The 20,655-nt window shown below is 41.3% G+C and overlaps 1 protein-coding gene across 2 annotated transcripts in view; it reads left to right on the top strand.

The window, feature by feature from the left end:
• LIMK1 (LIM domain kinase 1) overlaps positions 1-18,830 on the top strand; it is a 76,134-nt gene extending 57,304 nt beyond the window's left edge. For both annotated transcript variants that reach the window (XM_075196631.1, XM_075196632.1), the window contains 12 exons: positions 243-413; positions 2,200-2,305; positions 2,391-2,515; positions 3,646-3,829; positions 4,970-5,056; positions 6,182-6,313; positions 7,857-7,916; positions 8,149-8,214; positions 9,553-9,688; positions 11,096-11,151; positions 11,320-11,477; positions 15,607-18,830. In XM_075196631.1, the coding sequence (XP_075052732.1) occupies positions 243-413; positions 2,200-2,305; positions 2,391-2,515; positions 3,646-3,829; positions 4,970-5,056; positions 6,182-6,313; positions 7,857-7,916; positions 8,149-8,214; positions 9,553-9,688; positions 11,096-11,151; positions 11,320-11,477; positions 15,607-15,769 (1,444 nt within the window). In that variant the 3' untranslated portion in view covers positions 15,770-18,830. The remainder of the gene's footprint in view (positions 1-242; positions 414-2,199; positions 2,306-2,390; positions 2,516-3,645; positions 3,830-4,969; positions 5,057-6,181; positions 6,314-7,856; positions 7,917-8,148; positions 8,215-9,552; positions 9,689-11,095; positions 11,152-11,319; positions 11,478-15,606) is intronic.
• Positions 18,831-20,655: the final 1,825 nt, after the last annotated feature.

Genomic DNA, 20,655 nt, shown 5'->3' on the forward strand with positions numbered 1-20,655 from the left:
TAAGAAGGTTGCAGTATAAGAAGATGTCTCTCTTTAGAGCTGTAGATATGCATATTGCCATTTACCCTCTTCACCCAATGTCAGAAGGAAATAAACAGTGTGATCTTGTAGGTTTATGTATTAAAGTCCAACAGACTAATATGAATACACTATAGATTTGTCATCATTGTTCTCATATGATCTATGAAGAAACAGACAGACTGAGGCTTTTAATATACATTTTCTTTCCCTTCCTATCACAGTGGGCCGTGCTACTATCAGAATTCTTTGACTCCAGTGATTGACTCCCCGGTATCTCGGTCACCTCACACAGTGACTCTGGTGTCTCTCCCCGCATTAGATGGCAAACGTGGTCTATCTGTTTCCATCACTCCATCGTGTGCCGAGCACTCTCACACTGTGCGAGTCCGTGAGTGAGTAATTCCTGTTGTTTGTGACACATAGAGCACATGCTCCTTCTACTGACTCTCATGGTTGTATCTAGTGATGCATCCACTGACATGTCATAGCACAGAGTCACATCTTCTGCCACATTTTACTGTTACGTACAAATTAAATGTAAAAATGAATGTTGGTGCTTAGGGAAAAGGTGTTGTAACCCGTAGCAAACTTTTGGATATCATTTAATTCTCTAAACTGTATTAGCAAACAGACAGAGAGCTAGAATCTGTCCGGTAGCTGAGGATTATAGCACCTTTTCCCGTGCACCAGTGTGTAGACATAACTCACAACATATGTTCCATGCGTGTACTTAAACGAAAAGTAGTTGTGCAATGACACAGATGAGCTACAGCTATCAAGCGTATCTATCCTAGGGTCTCAAGACATATGCCGTGTAATAATCATGCCTTTGTTTTGTATGGAGTGATATGGATATGATTATTGGTGTGGTGCAATACAGGAGTAGAATGAGGCCTAACAGCAAATTTTGCAGTTAGGTCGACAAAGTCCTGATTAAGCTGATGTTCGAATGAAACCCAGTGATGTATAATTACACTGTAGATTTGGGATTGTTTTATCTCAGAGTGTTGCAATATAGATAATAGATGTAATCCTTATCATCTAAATTTAATAAAATAAAGTGAATGACTAGTTGTTGCACAAACTGTTCGGGAGTATTTCCTTAGCCACCTTTGACGTACAATCTGAAAATCCCCAAATAACAAATAGCAGGCAATACATGAAATATATATTTATAATGTGTGTATGTGTATATATAATGTGTGTATGTGTATATATAATGTGTGTGTGTGTGTGTGTATATATATATATATATATATATATATATATATATATATATATCTCAAAACACAAAAGAAAAGGGGCGCCACACATGGTGTATTACATTTAAACACATATATATGACAATCCAAATGCTAAGTAATTCCCGTACCAAAAATTAAAATTATGACAGCTTATCTGATACGCTGATGGATGGGGAAATATCGGCAGGATCCTCTTTTCACCGGCAAAGGTAGATCTCAAAGGAACTGCAATACTGTGTTCAGTTCTGAAGGCCCTGTCTCCTGAGACAGTTTTTTTTACCCATGTTGCCCTAATGTCCACTCTCAGATACTTCTTTAGAAGTAAAGAAGTATCTGGTGTACCCATCAGTAATAATGCTGGTGACTAATGAACAGATCTTGAAATACTAGTGCTACAATTAATACTCTGGATGTATTACTGAGATCAAGATCAATTTCAGAGAAAAGCTGAGTGTTTATATGAAACTTGTAAGAAAAATGTGGTGGGGGATGCGCTAATGTTGTAGAGAAAGAAAATAGCTGTAAATGAGGATAAAATCCTAGTCTTTGACTGTTACGGATAGTGAGACTGATGAGGTAAGTACTGAAGAAATGTTGCTGAAGTTCAGCAATGAGCAATATCTTAGGTATTCCTGTTTCCAGCTCATTAAACATGTTTAATAAAAATAACTCTGCTTAGCCAAACTTTTAAGAATACAGCGTTTGAAAGAAAATCATTATAATTATTAAGCGAACACAAAACACATGTGAGCTTTTGTTGCTGACATGAGATTACACTACTTTGGAATATTTATACCTATATGGCATTAGTCGCCAAATACTATGACACATTAGTCTCAATATAACATTGCTCACAAAGATACAATCACCTTGTTTGAACATGATTTCTCACTAGCACAAGTGTATATGCTACAGTCCTTTCCATGCCTTCTAGGGTGTCCGCTGACTGCCTCAGCCCTGACATTCAAGGCTCAATTCATGTTGGAGATCGAATACTGGAAATCAATGGTACCCCTATTCGCAGTGTTCCCCTTGATGAGGTGCGTTATTATCCCTGACCTTATTGTGTGCCATAGGTCGTCTTGTTATTTTATATTTTCTCTGACCTTTCTGTCCTTTCTCTAGATTGATATCTTAATACAGGAGACCAGCCGACTCTTGCAGCTGACTATCGAACATGACCCTCATGAGAACTCCCCTCTGCCCACCCCATGCTTAGAGACTGGTATCAGACGCCAGAGGCCTGTTACGTAATGCTTTTTCTTTTTTTATAATGAAATTATGTCATAACCATTACAGGGAGCTGTGTAATGATATAGACCAATATGCCTGCTCATTAAATATTAAATACTGAGGAAAAAAGGCAACTCACAATTCTTTTTCCTATTTTATTAACCCTGTTTTGTGCATAAGCGGTGGTAGTCTTAATATCAATGCTGAGAAACCTGATACCGCACACCCCGACATAATCACACCGATAGTGTGTTCCCCGACACACTCTTGACACGACTGCTTACAATACACACTTCAAACAATTTCCGATAATTGAAGATGCCGGCTGCATAGAATGACGTCACTTTGAAGGGCGACTGTATTAATGTTGTTGTTAAGATGTTCATTTAAAGAGGCACCGGCTACAATGTGCTTTACAAAGGCTTGTACGTTGTAAAACCGGAGCCTCCTTAAATGAACACCTTAACAGCAACATTAATACAGTCGCCCTTCAAAGTGACGTCATTCTATGCAGCCGGCATCTTCAATTATCGGAAATTGTTTGACGTGTGTATTGTAAGCAGTCAGTGTCAAGAGTGTGTTGGGGAACACACTATCGGTGTTATTATGTCAGGGTATGCGGTGTCTGGTTTCTCAGCATCGTACCCAACCCATGCATAAGAGTGTCTTTATTTAGTATATTTTAGCATTTTAGTAACATGTACGTTTTACCAGTCTAAGTGCTAAGATACATTATTACTTTATAGTGAAATCACATAAGTATTTCTTTAAGCCATTTTATAAATCAATTATTACACCTGTAGCTGTTGGAGTAAGGTTCATTTTCTTTACTCTAAAATATGTCTTAAATTGTTTGTCCACCTTCAGATGACTTTAATTGATTGAACACCACTCCCTCCTTACTGGTTTGCGGTGCTAGGAGCTGTGGTATAACATCGTATTCACTTTTGACAAAAGTAAACACTGGGGAGTTGTTCAGAAATTCACAATATATACCACAATTATGACTGGCAAAATAATATTTACTGCATTTCCTATCACAAGAATGATACCAACACAAATCTCTGATTAGTGAAAAGAAATGTGAAAATCTGGTTAGCATTATTTAAGTAGAGTTGTCTAATTAATGTTTTTCTCCCCTGTCCAGGCGTAGCTGTAGTATAGACAGATCACCTGGATCTAGCTGTGTGGGATCCCCATCATGCTCTAGAAGAGATATGTGCCGTTCTGAATCTGTCCGTGGTGTTACTGGGTCACATCGCATATTCAGGCCCTCTGACCTCATCCCCGGAGAGGTGCTGGGAAGGGGCTTCTTCGGGCAGGCAATCAAGGTGAATTTCCTGGGATTGGTACTAACTAACCAACAACTTCTATCATGCCCATGTAGTTTAAATACTAAATGCTAACTCTCCGTGATAAAGTTCTGTTACAAACAACAACTCTCTTAAACAACCTGAAATGTCACGCATTCATACTGTACCTACTTTATCTGTCTGTACCCTGGAGACTAATAGGATACTTGTCATTTCAAAGAATGCTGCGACAATTTGGATAAAAATGTTAGTGAACCCTGTGTCGAACATTAAACTGGCAGAGAGAGTTAATCTGGGCACACATCTATGCAATTATCCTGCAGATCACACAATTCACAACCGTTTGTTAAGAGATTGTTTACGCTCCCACTGTCATTTTTTATCGTACCAAAACACATCGCATCTGTTGATTTAGTTTTATAAGCTTTCTAAAAATCGCGATCAATGATGCAAATATGTCAGGCAAATGTGAAAGTGTGTATGTACTGACGACCAGCAGTGTAGGCAGATCCCTATAGAGGACCTCATTTAGAGTCGGATGCAAAGTCCATTTAAGAAGTGTGGGAGTGTGCCGCAGCTTGGTAGGGTATTACGAGTGGCATGCAACCCCAGTTGCGTCCCACTCTTAATACCCTATCGAGCTGCGAGCAGTTCCTGCAGCTAGCTAACTGCTTGCGCCACCTAATTCCTGCCACACAGCTTTAGCCCTGTTTTGACGTGTGCTGCATCTGCGCCTCACTGCGACTAGGATGTATTTACATGGTCACACCTTCACAATTCCGCGTTCCCCCCATTCTCTCGTAGTGAGTCGCAAGCTGTCGCAACTGTTGATTGCGTCCAAGATGCAGGCGGATTTTGTGCTTTCTGCACATGCGTGGAAGTATTTTTTGGTTAGATGCGCCTAAAACAGACTTTGCGTCCGACTCTAAATGAGGTCTAGAGTGTGCAGAGTCACAATCTTTTCAGCAGATGGTTGTGAGAGATGAAGATCACAGATATGAAGCAAGGTTGTATAGCTGTGTACCCAGCTTTACTGTGGTCGATACTGTATATGCAGAATAAGATTGTGGCTCACTTTTGCAAAAAAATTAAATCAATGTGCCATATATTTTAAAAGTCTGGTTTGATGCCACAGGCTCTAATTTACTTTCTTTGCAGGTTACACATCGTCAGACTGGCGAGGTGATGGTGATGAAGGAGTTAATAAGATTTGATGAAGAAACTCAAATAACCTTTTTAAAAGAGGTGTGTACTCTGTGTTATTTTCTGCAGCTGACAATCAAGCTCACCGTGATAGTTGTGACACCAGAGGAGCCTGGAACATATTTTTACATTTTGTTTCCCAAATTATTCTCAATACCGTTTTAATACATTGCATAACTTTTTCAAAGGACAAATGAATCTAATAATAAAAATCTAGAAATTAAAGCATGAAGGTAAACTGCACCATTTACTAAGTACACTATGTTCCCTTTCTCACAATTCGGAAAACACACATCCATCAATGATTCAGAGGACAAAAAGCTTAAATAGCAAAGCTCAGAATGTCATTTATGTACTTTTAAACATTGACACTACTCCCTCTTTCTCCATGTGTTACAATTCACTAATCTGTACAGAGTAGAGACCGCATGCTCATCACAATGGTGACTGATTTAGTTATGTCTAACCATATCTAATAGTTCTCTTACTTCACCTCAACAAAATACTCTTACTGCTAAGACACATTAAATAGCACACAAAGCTGCACTACCACTACCAGGTAGTAAAACTTACATCTTGGTCTTGGCATTCAGTCATTGAACAAGACATAATGGGCCTGATTCATTAAGGAAAGTAAAGCAAAAAAATGATGTAACTTTGAACCTTGGCAAAACCATGTTGCAATGCAACGGGTGCAAATGAGTCTATTATTTTGCACATAAGGAAAATACTGGCTGCTTTTTCATGTATGATGCAAATACTTGATAGCTTTATTTTTACACTGACATTAAAAGTTGATCTAGGACATGCTCTACCCCAATTATAAATCTGTCCGCACATTTTAAATTTACCTCCCCCTCCAATACATCATGGTATTGCCAAGGTTCAAATTTACAAATTTTTTTTTTTTTTTGCTTTACTTTCCTGAATGAATCAGGCCCATTAAGTCTGGACCAGTTCTACTCTGCCCTCTGTGACATAATTTGGGTATTGCTGCTTACACACAAATTGTTCATGAATTTTACTCACCTGGGCTGAATAGGAGAGGTTTAAAAATGTTTCTTTGTGCAGCCACTTATCAAAAGCGACTAGTCTAAATTATTTCATAAATGTCAGTCATATGAAGTGATCATGGGAGAAACATGTTTGTTATCTCACCTACTGCAGGTGAAGGTGATGCGTTGTCTGGAGCATCCCAATGTGCTGAAGTTTATAGGGGTGATTTACAAGGACAAGAGACTGAACTTCATCACAGAATACATCCCCGGAGGCACCCTGCGCAGGGTGATAAAGGGAATGGTAAGTGCAGTGTATTGGAAGATTAATGTGAATTTGTTGTATTAAAGCAGAAAGAATAATATAAATATGTGCTCTATATAGTTTATTTTTGTTAAATGGACATAAAAAACTGTAGTTTAGTTTGCACTTTATATTGGTCTAACTTACAAAGCACAAATGGCTGAGGTGCAGAACAAAGTTCTCTCTGGTGCTTCTCGATTTACACATGTGCAGCTAGATATCCGCCATTGTGCATTGGTTTATGGAGTAAGATTGCACTAGCTGACTTGGGATGAACAAGGGCATTCCATGCTAATTACAGAGAAGGAGTAGTTTACAGAGCAATGAAAACAAACAAGATTGTTGAAATTGGATGTAGGAGTGAAGAGTTTGCAGTTTTAGGTGCTTTCCTTGCTGGTAGAGATCCGATCTTGTCCTATACTTTTAATGGGAAGCGTCCTGCAGCTTTCAGTTGCACTTCACTAACATAGTCTAGGTGCTCTTTGACAGTGTATGAAAGACATAAAAGTATTACATAGTAGACACAGTAGGCAGTCCTGATGTCCCCTCATTGTCCTAATCAATTTACACCATAAATGATGCTATAAGATCCGTGGTTTAGGAGAAAACTATTCCTTAATTAAAGTGGAAGAGTTGAATTTTTCCTGTGACCTTTACACTGTTGCATTGTTTGCCACTTGTTATGCCTCTCCATAAAATTATGGGCCCTTCTGTTTGCCAAGATCCCTCTGAGAGTTGAGAGTACATAGGCATCATTTACCATGCGCTGGGCGGACCATCTAGCACAATGGTGCAAAACCAATGTTTTTTGTGGTGCGCAGCCAGTGTTCCTTGTACATGAGGTCTTTTGACTTCTCTGCCGATTTGATTTTATGAGTTTGCATGAGCGCCTACAGTAGGGTGCTATAGTGCACATTGATAGGTCTCATTACTGGTACAAATAGAGACATGTAACTAACAGCAATAGCAAAAGACAATTGGTGTCTTAAATAACTCCAGCTTTTTATGCAAATCTTGAGGTTCAAAATGAAATCAAGCCCCCACAAATAGGGGCCCAGTTTGTTGCAAGCAGAGTGCTGCGTCACATCCACCTTTTGCACCTTGCTCCTATCATTACACCTCCTCAGGCCACTGATGTTCAAAGTCCCTGCGCAGTTATTTACTGCATCTGCCACCAGGGGCAGCACAATGAAGAAGCAGGATGCGGGGCCAGCATAGCACTCTTCTTGCAGCCAACTCTCAGATTGGGCTTTTTTTTGTAGAAGCCTAAGTTTATCATTGATCCAAAAAGCGCAGAGGAAGACGGGCTCAGTGGAGTCACCCTCACAATTCAGGTAAGGGGGAGCAAAGTGTGTAATTATTGTTTAAGGAAATTGAATTAATTTCCCCCTTGTAATATAATTATTTTAAATTCGTACGCAATAGTCGTGGGCCATAAGCATGTGTTTAATTGTCCTATCCAATAGGATGTTTCCAAATTCCTTAATATAGAAGTGTGCAGGTATTGCAGCTCACAATGACGTGAGTCTTTCCATGTTTGCAGGATGCACAGTATCCCTGGAATCAGAGAGTCAGCTTTGCCAGAGACATAGCAGCTGGAATGGTGAGATATTAATATATATGTTACATACACATGACAGCAACATCTAAACCTTGCTTTCATTTTTTTTTACTGACTCCTTGATGAAGGTATTTTCTCTGTGCCTTTCAGAATCGCCTTCATCCACAAAATGCTTTATGTGGCTACACTTTGTTGTTGTCCTAGAGTACTGACTTTCATTCCTTGTTGTTTCTTTATATAAGAATGTGAAACTATATAAAGATTTGTTTTCCAGACCTACCTCCACGCTATGAATATTATCCACCGGGACTTGAATTCTCACAACTGTCTTATACGAGAGGTGAGAAGTCTAAATACTGAATCTAGTGAATAATGAAAGCTTCACATGCAGATGTCATGGGCCTCAGAAGCAAAATCATGTACTTTTGTCCTCAAATGAAAAAAAGAACAAAAGTGGTATAAACATGATACCTTTAATAGCTAGCTATTAGCAATAATCTAATAATCAGGGAGCACTCAGGACTCCTACACATGTTGCTGAAAATCCGAGACATAAATACACACAAAAGATTGGACAGGATCTTTATTTATGCAAAAAAAGAAAAGGGAAATAAAAAATAGAGTATCTCCACTTAAAAAAGCATGGATAATTGTATTCGTACTACTGTATTCTGTAGTTACACACACATTTATCATATACTATACTGACCAATTATCGTTTGGTGCAAGGGATAGCATGGCACTGGGTGTGGGCTCTATATGGCCTAAAAGTGACTAATGAGGCCTCCGTTCACACTTGAAAGAACAGTGCACAGGCCTTTGGGTAGATGGGATGGCCTCCTGGGCCCTCGCTCTGCTGTCAAAAGAGCAGATCAGGAGCCTCACAGGGGCCCATGTGCTGGCTCAGAAGAGGCCCTCAATCTATTTTTTTTTTTACAGCAGAGTAGGGCCCAGGGAGTCTGGAGCAACATTCCAGGGCCCCTACCCAAATTTTGCTATGGGGCCCAGCAATGCACTGTTCGACCCCTGCTTAGGTGAATCATTAAATGTGTTAATACATTAGCACAAAAAAATCAATCAGTGTTTTCAAATCTTAGTGGGTGGAGATGACTGAAATAAATGACAACCTCTGCAGGCTTGAATTTGATTGGGAGGGAAGCTGCTAATAGAGACAGATAAATACAATAGGCAGTTTTGCTTCTGTTGAAGCAAGGCAAAAGATAAAATACATTATATGTGACATTTGCTTTTACTAAATGTTATTAATGACTAGATCTGAGAGTAAAAGAAATATGACATTCAAAATAATACACATGACATCCACAAGAGAGAGTCTTCTCATTGAACAGGTGCCATTAATGCCACATCCTGGCTTATTATAAAAGTACCTGACAGATTGTAATATTAGTTTCCGGAATTTTATAAAGAACAGATGCTGTTTGCACGCCAGGTAAATATTACTGTACATCAAATGTGACTTTCCCAACATGATCTACACTAGATCCCAACAGGATCTAGACTAGATCCCAAAAGGATCTACACAATAGGCAACTGGATAGCTGCTGAAATGTGTAAAATGAGATGAACAAAACAAGGGTTAACCCTCGCTATATACATGAACACAAAACATTATGTATGGCCATGCACATTGCACAGTGATTTCCTCTTTGGTCTTCAGGATGGCAGTCTGGTGGTAGCAGATTTTGGGCTGGCTCGATTGGTAACGGATGAGTCTCGGGATCTGCGTAAAGACAGAAGGAAACGTTACACTGTGGTGGGGAATCCATACTGGATGGCGCCTGAAATGATAAATGGTGAGAATCAGCAGCACATTACCATGACAGCCTGTTGATGGATTAAAATGGCTTTAGTATGAATTATAGATAGAAGCTATTTGTTCGATTGTCCTTTAGGATGAAATAAACCTGAAGAATACAGTCTACACAACGAGGGACATTTTTGAAAACTGTTCCCCTGCTTACTGTGTAGAAAAGGTGTTGTGGCTCATAGCAACCAATCTAATGCTTTCATTTTCTAAACTACTAGAAACATGATGGAATCTGATTGGTTGCTGTGGGCAACAACATCTAATGCTTTCTTTTTCTAAACTACTAGAAAAATGATGGAATCTGATTGGTTGCTGTGTGCAACACCTCCTTTTCTACAAAGTTACCTTTGGGACAGTTTTCATAAATATTCCCCTTAATATATTTTGCCAGTTTTGTAAGAGAGATGTTGATAAAATATTCACTGATTTTATTTGAAAGTGCCTTTGTGCCCAAAAGTGCAAAAAAGGTACAAAAAAGTGCACTAGAGGGTGCGGGACTGGTCCTTCTCTAAAGAGGAAAGGTCTTAATCCCTAATCCCCTGAACCAAAAGGTCTCTTAGGGTACAAGGGTCTTCAGACCCGCTTCACCACAAGGCTAAGGGGGCCTCTTTTGCCCCTGAGATCTGCCGAAGCTTCACCCAGGGCAAATAACTGGCTTGGCCCCCAAAGGGAGGGCAACAGTGCGTTCAGGGGGACCGGAACCTCAGGGCCACACAGCCCTTCCTAGATCTTTGCGGATAACCAAGCCTATAAGGGCCTACCAGCACCCCTAAAATCTGTGAAACAAAAAAACGCAAAAATAAAGGTGACATACAGAAAGTGTAATAAATAGGAAAATAAAAAGTGCCAAGTGGTTACAGCTAATGGCTGGGCTAGTATAATAATTTTCTTGCCCGGCCAAAAGGCTAGGGCAAAAGAATAGGGTGCTGCATATAAGAAAGTGTTCTAATGTGCAGGGTGCCAACATAATCATGTGTTTAAAGTGCCAGACCAGTGATTTATGGCACCCCCGGTTCGCCACTCCAGGGGCACATAGTTCCCGGGGCTTTCAATGCCGCTCCCCGTCCCGTGGCCAGTGGATCAAGTACAGCTCTGCCACAACTGCACTTGATCTTGGCCAAAAGCGATTAATATTCACTGATCATGAACAGCTAGAGAGAGACACATATTGTTTAATCCCAATGAACAGTGTACTGTGCTCTCTGTTTTACACATTATGCTCATTATGCACATTTTCAAGGTGAAGATTTTTGAGGGTTGTTTTTATAATGAAGGAATATGTAAAATGAATGTGGTGTTCTGCAGCATGGTATGTTTATCCATTTATCCACTTCATCATCACTAACTTCTTGTGGCTTTCTCTGGGTGCCTGAAATGCTTTGTCTTCTTGCAGGGAGAAGTTATGATGAGTCAGTGGATGTTTTCTCCTTTGGAATTGTTCAGTGCGAGGTATTCAAATTGCTTTTTCCTTTCCAACCCTCTTGTTTTGTCTTTCTTGACTTAACACATAACTTACATTGTCCCCTTCAATGTTGCCAATACATTATATTTATAATTAGCATCTTCTGCTGTGATAACCTGGACTGGTAAAAGGTGATCCCTCTTCTCTCTGATTAGATCATTGGCCGTGTGAGTGCAGACCCTGATTACCTTCCTCGCACCATGGATTTTGGGCTGAATGTTTGTGCCTTCTTGGATCGATTTTGCCCCCCCAATTGCCCACCAGGGTTTTTCCCTAGTGCAGTATTATGCTGTGATTTGGACCCTGAGAAGCGGTAAGTTCCTGTTCTTTTGTCATCACAGTCATTTTACACCATTTCATTGCAGGATAGCTTAATCCCATTGTATCCCATTGATAAATTATGTCTTGCAACAGAATTAGGCAGTCAGAGGTCTGCAAAATATGTGTGCAGCACTATTGCGTTATTTTATGGCATATGTGTGCTAATTTATAGCACCTCACTTACATTACACACACACAAAACATCAGTGTCCCTAAATGGGCCTCCCTGCGCACTTCAGAGTAAAAACCTAGATGTCTCCATAATATAAAAGTGCACCTTATTTGTGACGAGATGGAAAAACCTGATAGAGTGTAAACATCATATCAAAAGTCCAACCTCCTGCCACTTTAAAAATCAAACAAAAGAAAAACTTTTCTTTAAATACGTTATCTGTTTTCTCTTAAAATACTGCTCAGTTTTGCCTATATTTTGCTTAAATTAATCTTCATTAACTTTTTTTGTGTCTGGTATTTTTGGACAAAGTGCAGCGAGAAATGCCTTTATCTACTGAAGTACAACTGAGCATGTAAAATCCCTTTTCTGGAGTGGAAATAGGTGGGGTGCCCAGCTAGTAATGCCCCTACAAATGCGACCAATCCATGGCTTTATCTCATTTCTGTAATCTCACGCTACAGAGCAAATTCTCCTTTCTGCATTGCTGTACAAAACTAGGTCCAACCGCTTGGCGCTTACTTAGCACCCTCACTCCGCCCATTCCTCCCATCAACCTGTGCACCCTTCTACTGCTGCACAAGCGCTGCCACCTTGCTTCTTAAACCTATTTCCTTTAGCAGTAATATAGGCACCATTTTGAGCTTCATAAATATATTTTAAATAAATAGTGTTACATCCAGTATTTAAGTTTTATTAGACCTTCTAATTTCTCATCTTTAAAGGATATGTGGCATTTGAGATAAAGTTCTACTGTACATGGCAGGTAATCATATGACACATACACCTTTAGGGCTAGATTTACTAAGCTGCAGGTTTGAAAAAGTGGAGATGTTGCCTATAGCAACCAATCAGATTCTAGCTATCATTTTGTAGAAGGTACTAAATAAATGAAAGCTAGAATCTGATTGGTTGCTATAGGCAACATCCCCACTTTTTCAAACCCGCAGCTTAGTAAATCTAGCCCTTAGTCTTTCTCCATCATTCTGGCACCATTCCTGATCGCTCTATTCAGCGATCAGCAGGTCAGTGGAGATGAGGGCAGTGGGTCTGTTAGTGTGGAGAAGATGGCATGTAATTGGTAGTAGAAGCTTCGGGCTTACCATTTTTTTTGGCAAGATATTAAACCTCTCCCAGGCCAATTACTGCAAAAGGTAGGCTTTACTCAAGGAGGTTTGATGTCCCCTTTATCTGTTTGTTCTAGGCTTTAGTACAACACTAAAAATATATTTGTACTTTATACGGTGCTGCTCAGCTAACCTTATTGCAGACCAGCTGTACCCAAGTGTCCATTTCTAAATAAGATGTTAGGGCCAACTGAAGCATATTCAGCTGAAACCGGTTTTGTTGCAACACATGTAACATCCTTGGTTCACGTACAGTATTACTACCAACTGGATAAATCGTAATCTGATTTTACCATTAAAGCTCAGCTGGGATATCCTGTAACATTTTTACCATGATATTATGGAGAAATGCCAAGTATACTCCATGAAAACACCATGGACAGCACGGTGGCTTAGTGGTTAGCACTTCTGCCTTATAGCACTGGGGCCATGAGTTCAATTCCTGACCATGGCCTTATCTGTGTGGAGTTTGTATGTTCTCCCCGTGTTTGCGTGGGTTTCCTCCGGGTGCTCTGGTTTCCTCCCACACTCGAAAAACATACTGGTAGGTTAATTGGCTGCTAACAAATTGACCCTAGTCTGTGTGTGTGTGTATGTGTGTATATGTTAGGGAATTTAGACTGTAAGCCCAGGGACTGATGTGAGTGAGTTCTCTGTACAGAGCTGCGGAATTAGTGGCGCTATATAAATAGATGATGATGAATACACCAACAGTTATGACAGCTTATAAGAGCACTGCACCTTATCCAGTTATATCCAAACTGCATCCACACTAGCACAAGTAAGTGGTTTCAAACATACTATAACTCGGCGGTTCCCAAAGTGTGCGCCGCGGCTCCCAGGGGTGCCGCGGCGCTGTCACTGGGGTGCCGCGGCGCTGTCACTGGGGTGCCACGGCGCTGTCACTGGGGTGCCGTGGGCCAGCCCAAAAAAAAGAAAGAAAACAGAAACTTACCAATTCGCGCGGCGCCGGGACCCAGCAGCCTCCTCTCTCCCGCAGCTGTCACTGACGTCATTCAGTGACAGCTGCGGGAGAGGAGGCTGCTGGGTCTCGGCGCTGCGCGAATTGGTAAGTTTCTGTTTTCTTTCTTTTTTTTTTTGCCTGGCGCGGGGCAGAGGGAGGGGGACAGAGGGCAGAAGAGGAGGAGGACAGATGGCAGAGGAGGAGGAGGGCAGAGGAGGAGGGGGACAGAGGGCAGAGGAGGAGGAGGACAGATGGCAGAGGAGGAGGAGGACAGAGGGCAGAGGAGGAGGACAGAGGGCAGAGGAGGAGGGCAGAGGAGGAGGGGGACAGAGGGCAGACCAGGAGGACAGATGGCAGAGGAGGAGGAGGACAGATGGCAAAGGAGGAGGACAGAGGGCAGAGGAGGAGGGGGACAGAGGGCAGACCAGGAGGACGGATGGCAGAGGAGGAGGGGGACAGATGGCAAAGGAGGAGGACAGAGGGCAGAGGAGGAGGGGGACAGAGGGCAGACCAGGAGGACAGATGGCAGAGAAGGAGGGGGACAGAGAGCAGACCGAGGGCAGAGGAGGAGGAGGACAGATGGCAAATGAGGAGGACAGAGGGCAGAGGAGGAGGGGGACAGAGAGCAGACCGAGGGCAGAGGAGGAGAAGGACAGATGGCAGAAGAGGAGGACAGATGGCGGAGGGGGACAGAGGGCAGAGGAGGAGGGGGACAGAGGGCAGAGGAGGAGGACAGAGGGCAGAGAGCAGAGGAGGGGGACATGTGGCAGAGGAGGGGGACAGATGGCAGAGGAGGAGGGCAGAGAGGGCAGAGGAGGGGGACAGCGTGAGAGATAGCAGAGGAGGGGGGCAGCGTGAGAGATGGCAGAGGAGGGGGACAGCGTGAGAGATGGCAGAGGAGGGGGACAGCGTGAGAGATGGCAGAGGAGGGGGACAGCGTGAGAGAGGAGGGGGCCAGCGTGACAGAGGGGGCAACGTGAGAGAGGGCAGTGTGCCTGGATGCAGAGGGGGCAGTGTGCCTGGATGCAGAGGGGGCAGTGTGCCTGGATGCAGAGGGGGCAGTGTGCCTGGATGCAGAGGGGGCAGTGTGCCTGGATGCAGAGGGGGCATTTTTGCATACAACTAAATAAGTATTTCTGTCGTGACCTAAATACTTATTACAACTTTTTGACCCAACTACCTCTAAAACAGGACTGCTCAGTAATTATTTTGGAGGGGTGCCTTGAAAAAATTTGGAGACTCTAAGGGTGCCGCGAACTGCAAAAGTTTGGGAACCACTGCTATAACTCAAGATTTTTTAAGTGCAGAAATAGTTACCCCAAAGTGGAAGCTAATATTATCAATTATTTTCTACAAATTTTACCATTAAAAAATCATTTTAGAATAAAGTCATTTTGATGAAACCACAAAAGACTAAACATTACATATTCTTTATGTTATTTTTATGTAAAAAAAAAATGTTTACTAATTTGGCACTTTTCACATTTTAGTTAATGTTATAGAATATTACCTCTTTAGGATCTTAGGGGTAGATGTGTCAAACTGTCTAAAAAGGCATATTGGTCCCTAGACGTGTTGCCTAATTTACTTTGGTAATAATACTGGCGCTACTAGTGCCTGTCCCACTCCCCCTTTGCCTCTACCTCCTTTCCCTATGTCCGACCTCTCTTCCCTTCCCTGCCCCCTAGGTAGAAGAAGGTAAATGATAGGTTTTAGAAGGTTTGATACATCTACCCCTGGTGTTATGTGATGAACACATTATTTTACATTGTACAATGTCCCTTTACATGCTTGTAGCCTTCTTGGAACCTCTTCTCTAGAATCTGATGGTTATGTTTTACCTCTTGCTGTCTTGTAGGCCAAGCTTCTCACAGCTGCAGCTCTGGCTGGACTCGCTCCTTAGGCATCTGAACCTGCAGCTACCCCTTAGCTCACATATTGAGCAGCTGGAACGAAACTTTTGGGAGATCCACAGAAGAGGAGATAGCACCCTGTGCGCACATCCTGAAATCCAAGAATAACATCACCCTGAAAGGAGGAATACTCAGAAAGAGAGACCCCAAATCACGTTTGTTTGTGGGGAGCTCATACTGCTTACCTTGCACGGATTGGGGATCATATCCCTACATTCATGTTATATGAAGGGGACCTGCCGTGCCAGAGCTTGCTGCTGCTGATTGTGAGCATTGAGGGGAATCCAAAGATACACTGTTGTAGTTCCAGCAGGTGCCTACTAAACTTAGTAAGCTTGTAATGGTTCTTGAACTCTAATTGAAACAGATGAACCAGGCTTTTTTTTGTGTGGCACTTTCTTAATGAACCAATAAGAAGTGTGTGGTCCTTTAAAGGCGTCATTACATCACCCCCTCCCTGCATGACGCCCCCTTCTCTCAACCTTCTTGTGCGAAAGAGCATTCTGCACCTTGTGTAAATACCTGTATGTATATTTAGACTGTGCATAGCTTTCTGTACATATGTTCCCAATGTCTGTGACGTTAGCCTGTCATCCTTGATCACTTGTTCTTATTGCCAAGAAGGGGCTACTGCTTTTCGCTATCTGCCCGACACATTTTGGACCTCAGGGTTATTCTGTAACAGGACCATAATACACCTGGGCAGAGAACAGTAAATAATCTGTGAAGTAGACTCATGTCTTACACAAATATGACCCGCGATGATTCATTTCATTTAATTCGTCTACACACCTCTCACTTATAGATGGGTTATCAGCTTTTAAAACCACCAGCATTCAAATGTCTATACATCATTACTGTTAACATACATCTTAAAGTGCAGCACCTCTAAGGGACTCTATGTACCCCAGTAGACTACTTAGGTATTGGCCCATCTATATTTTTCATATACCTTAAAAAAATGAGAACTGTCCTGGCACAACAATATATTTAAAACTGGGCTTATCACCTAAAGGCCAGTATGCTAGATATAGCTTATACAATTAATGTGTAGCTGGGAGGTATGTTAGAAAGCTGAAAATGAAGGCGAATAAAGGCTTCCTCCATTTTCCTTCTATGAGTTTGCACTTCATGTTCATTTCCATCATTAAGTCTGCATTCTCCTCAGTGCAGCAGTTTTGCACATTTCAAATAGTCCGCATTTTTGCCTTATATTATGTATGAGAAACATATTTTATAGATAGTACATACATAAATACATTCGTTTGTTACGGTATTGGCTTAGGATTTTGCTTTTTAGCTATTGAAAACGTTCCATCCCCTAACCCCAGATTTAAATGAACATTCATGTCCATGCCATGTAATACTGAATGTAGGGTTGCGGAATCTAACATGAGGATTTTGAAACCCATGCTCCTAATGTACACAAGAGGGCAGTACTGTGTGTCATTGTCTGTCTTCCTATTCTAAAAATGCAAATTAGTATCTACAAAATGTCTGTGGATCAGTTAGTCTCACACAAATTTGTACAGGACAATCACAGGTAATAGCCATGTAATCTCTCGAACAATTAGCGGATAATCACTGACTACTAATGCCATATCGAAAACTTGTAGTTAAACAGTATCAGTTTAACCTATAAGAGCACAGATCAACAATCTCTTCAATACCCTCATTTTGAAAACATCATAAACTCACTGCTCACCTCAGACTAATGGCTGTGATAGGACAGCAGCAACAGAATTAAAGATGTTTTATCTGCTTTCAATTTGATTCAGTTGACAAATCATTTGTATGAAGATTATATTCTTTTATATCAAGTATATTACCTTTGTTGCAAATATTAAGTGACACTAGGTAGCCTTTGGCACATGACATTTATTATTGGCCTATGTGGATTATACATACACATCACATTACATGTATCTCCAGCGTTACCTTATCTGGTAGGTTAAAATTCAATTGAATTGAGCCAGTTTGACAGCATCAAACTTGTTTGTGGTTCACTCATGATTTGAAAATAGTCTGTTCAAGTTTCAACCTAAATTTCTAATTACAGATTTCTCCTAGAGCTGAATTTAAAATGGCAGTTGGACGCTGACATTTTTCTTGCTGGACAGATGTCTTACACGGATGTTGAACTTAATCATAATGATGGTTGGATAGGCTCGAGGAGCTTTGAACAGACTCAAATGGTGGTTGAATCTTTCAAACTAAGTAAAAGTTGGATAAATGCCAATGATTTTTCAAACTTCCATGAACTAGTTTGAGAACCGTTTTCAAAATGGTTTAAGCATCTAGTTGTAGTGCTGTCCATAGTACGTTGTGCTAGGTTGTGTTAATGGCCTTTAAAATAGTGGTCTTTTAATCACTTTGTGCACTGCAATATAAGTACATACTCGTATTCAAGTGTTGGCATTACAGTCTTCAAAGTGCTTAAGAGATAACTGTACTGAGGGTCGACAATGTGGCATTCATAGATAGATGAGCGCAGCTTAGTCAATCTAAGACTAGCACCTACGAGTACATACCTTAATGGTCATGTCACACTTGATAGATAACTAATCTTCGTCACATACTCAGATGCTACTCTTCCTATCATACTAAGAATATTACATAGGCATTTCTGTAAATACCGATCCAAATTACTCACCTCTTTCTGCACCTTTTTCACAGTGAAGGCAGCGAGTTTGTAGGCTAAACTAATATTCCTAAGAATGTGGTCAATTCACTAGGGACCAATACCTCATGAATATTGATAGTAACTAGTGAAGTTACCTCAGTAATGTCAGTGACTCCTAGTTAAATTATTTTTTGCTTTCTAGTGAATATTGGTTCAGTCCAGAAAATGACAGCCTCCATTTTGCGCAGGTGACAGGTTCAGTCACTTGTGAAGGGTTTCTTAGGAATTCTTTTGGCAATTACTGTAGGGAGTCACAATCGGACAACATAAAGGAAAGTGCTTGGAAATGCAAACTACCTGTGTAGCTAATAGTTTGATGTAGAAAGATGATATTGCACTTTTTTTGTACTGTATTTCGTCGCTCTCGGAAATCACACTGGTTTTAGTAAGACATTAAATGTGTTCATTTTTCACCAGAACCTTGTTACTGTTCTGTTATACTTTGCTGCAAAACAAATTGATCTGAATACATGAAGTTTCCCACTCTTTTGTGTGTTTATTTGTCTAATTCATGCCATTAGTTGCAACCAGTGAGCTGGTTATTTATGAAGTGCAGCGAACGCTTTGGTTTTGCATCTTCATACCTGGATGCAGGTGCACGCTGTACTCTCCATTCTCAGGTGAGGCTCCTGCAAGCTAGAAGTGTGTCTCGGTGTGCAGAGGCGGAAAGAGTGTAAAAGTCACATTACACTTACACTTACCACTTAGTACCACACCCTATTATTAAATATATATTTTTTACTTTTATGACTTTACTTAGTAATGATAATGATGGGATCTGGGAGTGTTTTTATTTTGTCGTGTATATTACTCTGTTGAAATGCTACATGGAAGTGCAAAAGGTGGGTCTTATTAAAAGTATACCCCTTTATCTCCTTTCACTAATATTGCTCTGGAAAAGGAAATGTTTCTGCACTGCTCCACACAACCCATTGCAGGAAACACCCTCACTCTGCCCGACTCTTATACAAACGTCTGCACCTCCACAATCACCACCGCAAAACCTATGTGCCTCAGCAGAAATTTAGTACAAATCAAGGTGCATGATGAGTCCAAAGCTGGATTAGATGTAATATAATGTTAGCTATTTTGATTTTTGAAACTAGATTCCACACCTTGGTACTTTCTAAACAAATAATTATGTTACACCTCTGACGTGTTAGTGAAAATGGAATGCCCCTTGTAATATGTTTGTGCCACCTACCGGGAGAGGTGGCACAATAGGAGAGTGTTCTTGGGACCCAATTGTTTACAAAAAGTGACTCAGGTGTCCAGGAAATACCCCTTCAAGCCCATCTAACTGGTTTGAGGGAGAGGGAGCAGGAGTCATTGGTGAGGTGTTAAGTTATGCCAGTCCGTTTGAGTCCAGCTCTTCTAACCTGTTCCGAGTGATGTCCAGTCATCCTTTCTGCTGTGCTAGCTAAAGGCTGGGCATTGCAAAGCTGCCATTGCTTGCATGGGTTCTGAGTTCTAGGATTTAGGCTTCAGAATGTAGAGAGAGGTCAGTGATCCTGTGGAGAGTTGGGAATGTGAGTTTGGAACTACTGTTACCCTGTTCTGTCTTTGATTTGAGTAGTGTGAGCATGTGTGTCAGGTCCAAGACTCAATCAATATGCATCACCTCTGCAATTTATCATGTTGGTGCTGCTCCCTCCCCCAGCCCCCACCCCCCACTACTGTTTACCGGCAGCATAGCATAGCACTTCCTCAAGTGAGGCTTCAGCGGGATCCCATTGAAATGACAGGTAACGCCATCCTGAGATGTGGTTACCTTGCTGGGAAAAGCAAAGCTTTTTCAAATGCAGAACTTTGCAGACCCCATATTAATATATGTGGTCTACATTAAGAAACGTTAATTGGGTTATGGCAGAGGAAATCAATGAAGGAGAGACTGTTGTTTTCTCCTTTTTTATTTCTGATCGCATCTTAATAAGTAGACCCCTAAAATTGTTAATGTCCTGAGTGTAGTTGAGAATGGGAGGGGTGAATTAGTACCTATTGCTAGTGTATAGTCTGGGTTGACTACAGCCATGCAGACGGGTGAAACAGTGAACGTATCAATCAACTGTTGCGTCAAGAACTGTACTGCCTAAAATAACTAGAGAACTGGGTTAGATGTGTGGTAGCTGGGCTCCATATAAGACAAAATCAACCTCATAGAATCTGAGAGTTTTCCCAGTTTCTGCCCAGTCATCTACTTCAGAGAGCTCATCTGCTATGATCCAGGACCTATATTGTGACTGACCGCAGTGCAGTAATAAGACAAGAAACTTAGGCCTGCTCTCCCAATGCAGAACTGCAATCCATATTA

The sequence above is a fragment of the Mixophyes fleayi genome, chromosome 2 (genome assembly GCF_038048845.1).
Source record: "Mixophyes fleayi isolate aMixFle1 chromosome 2, aMixFle1.hap1, whole genome shotgun sequence".
In the NCBI taxonomy this organism is placed as follows: domain Eukaryota; kingdom Metazoa; phylum Chordata; class Amphibia; order Anura; family Limnodynastidae; genus Mixophyes; species Mixophyes fleayi.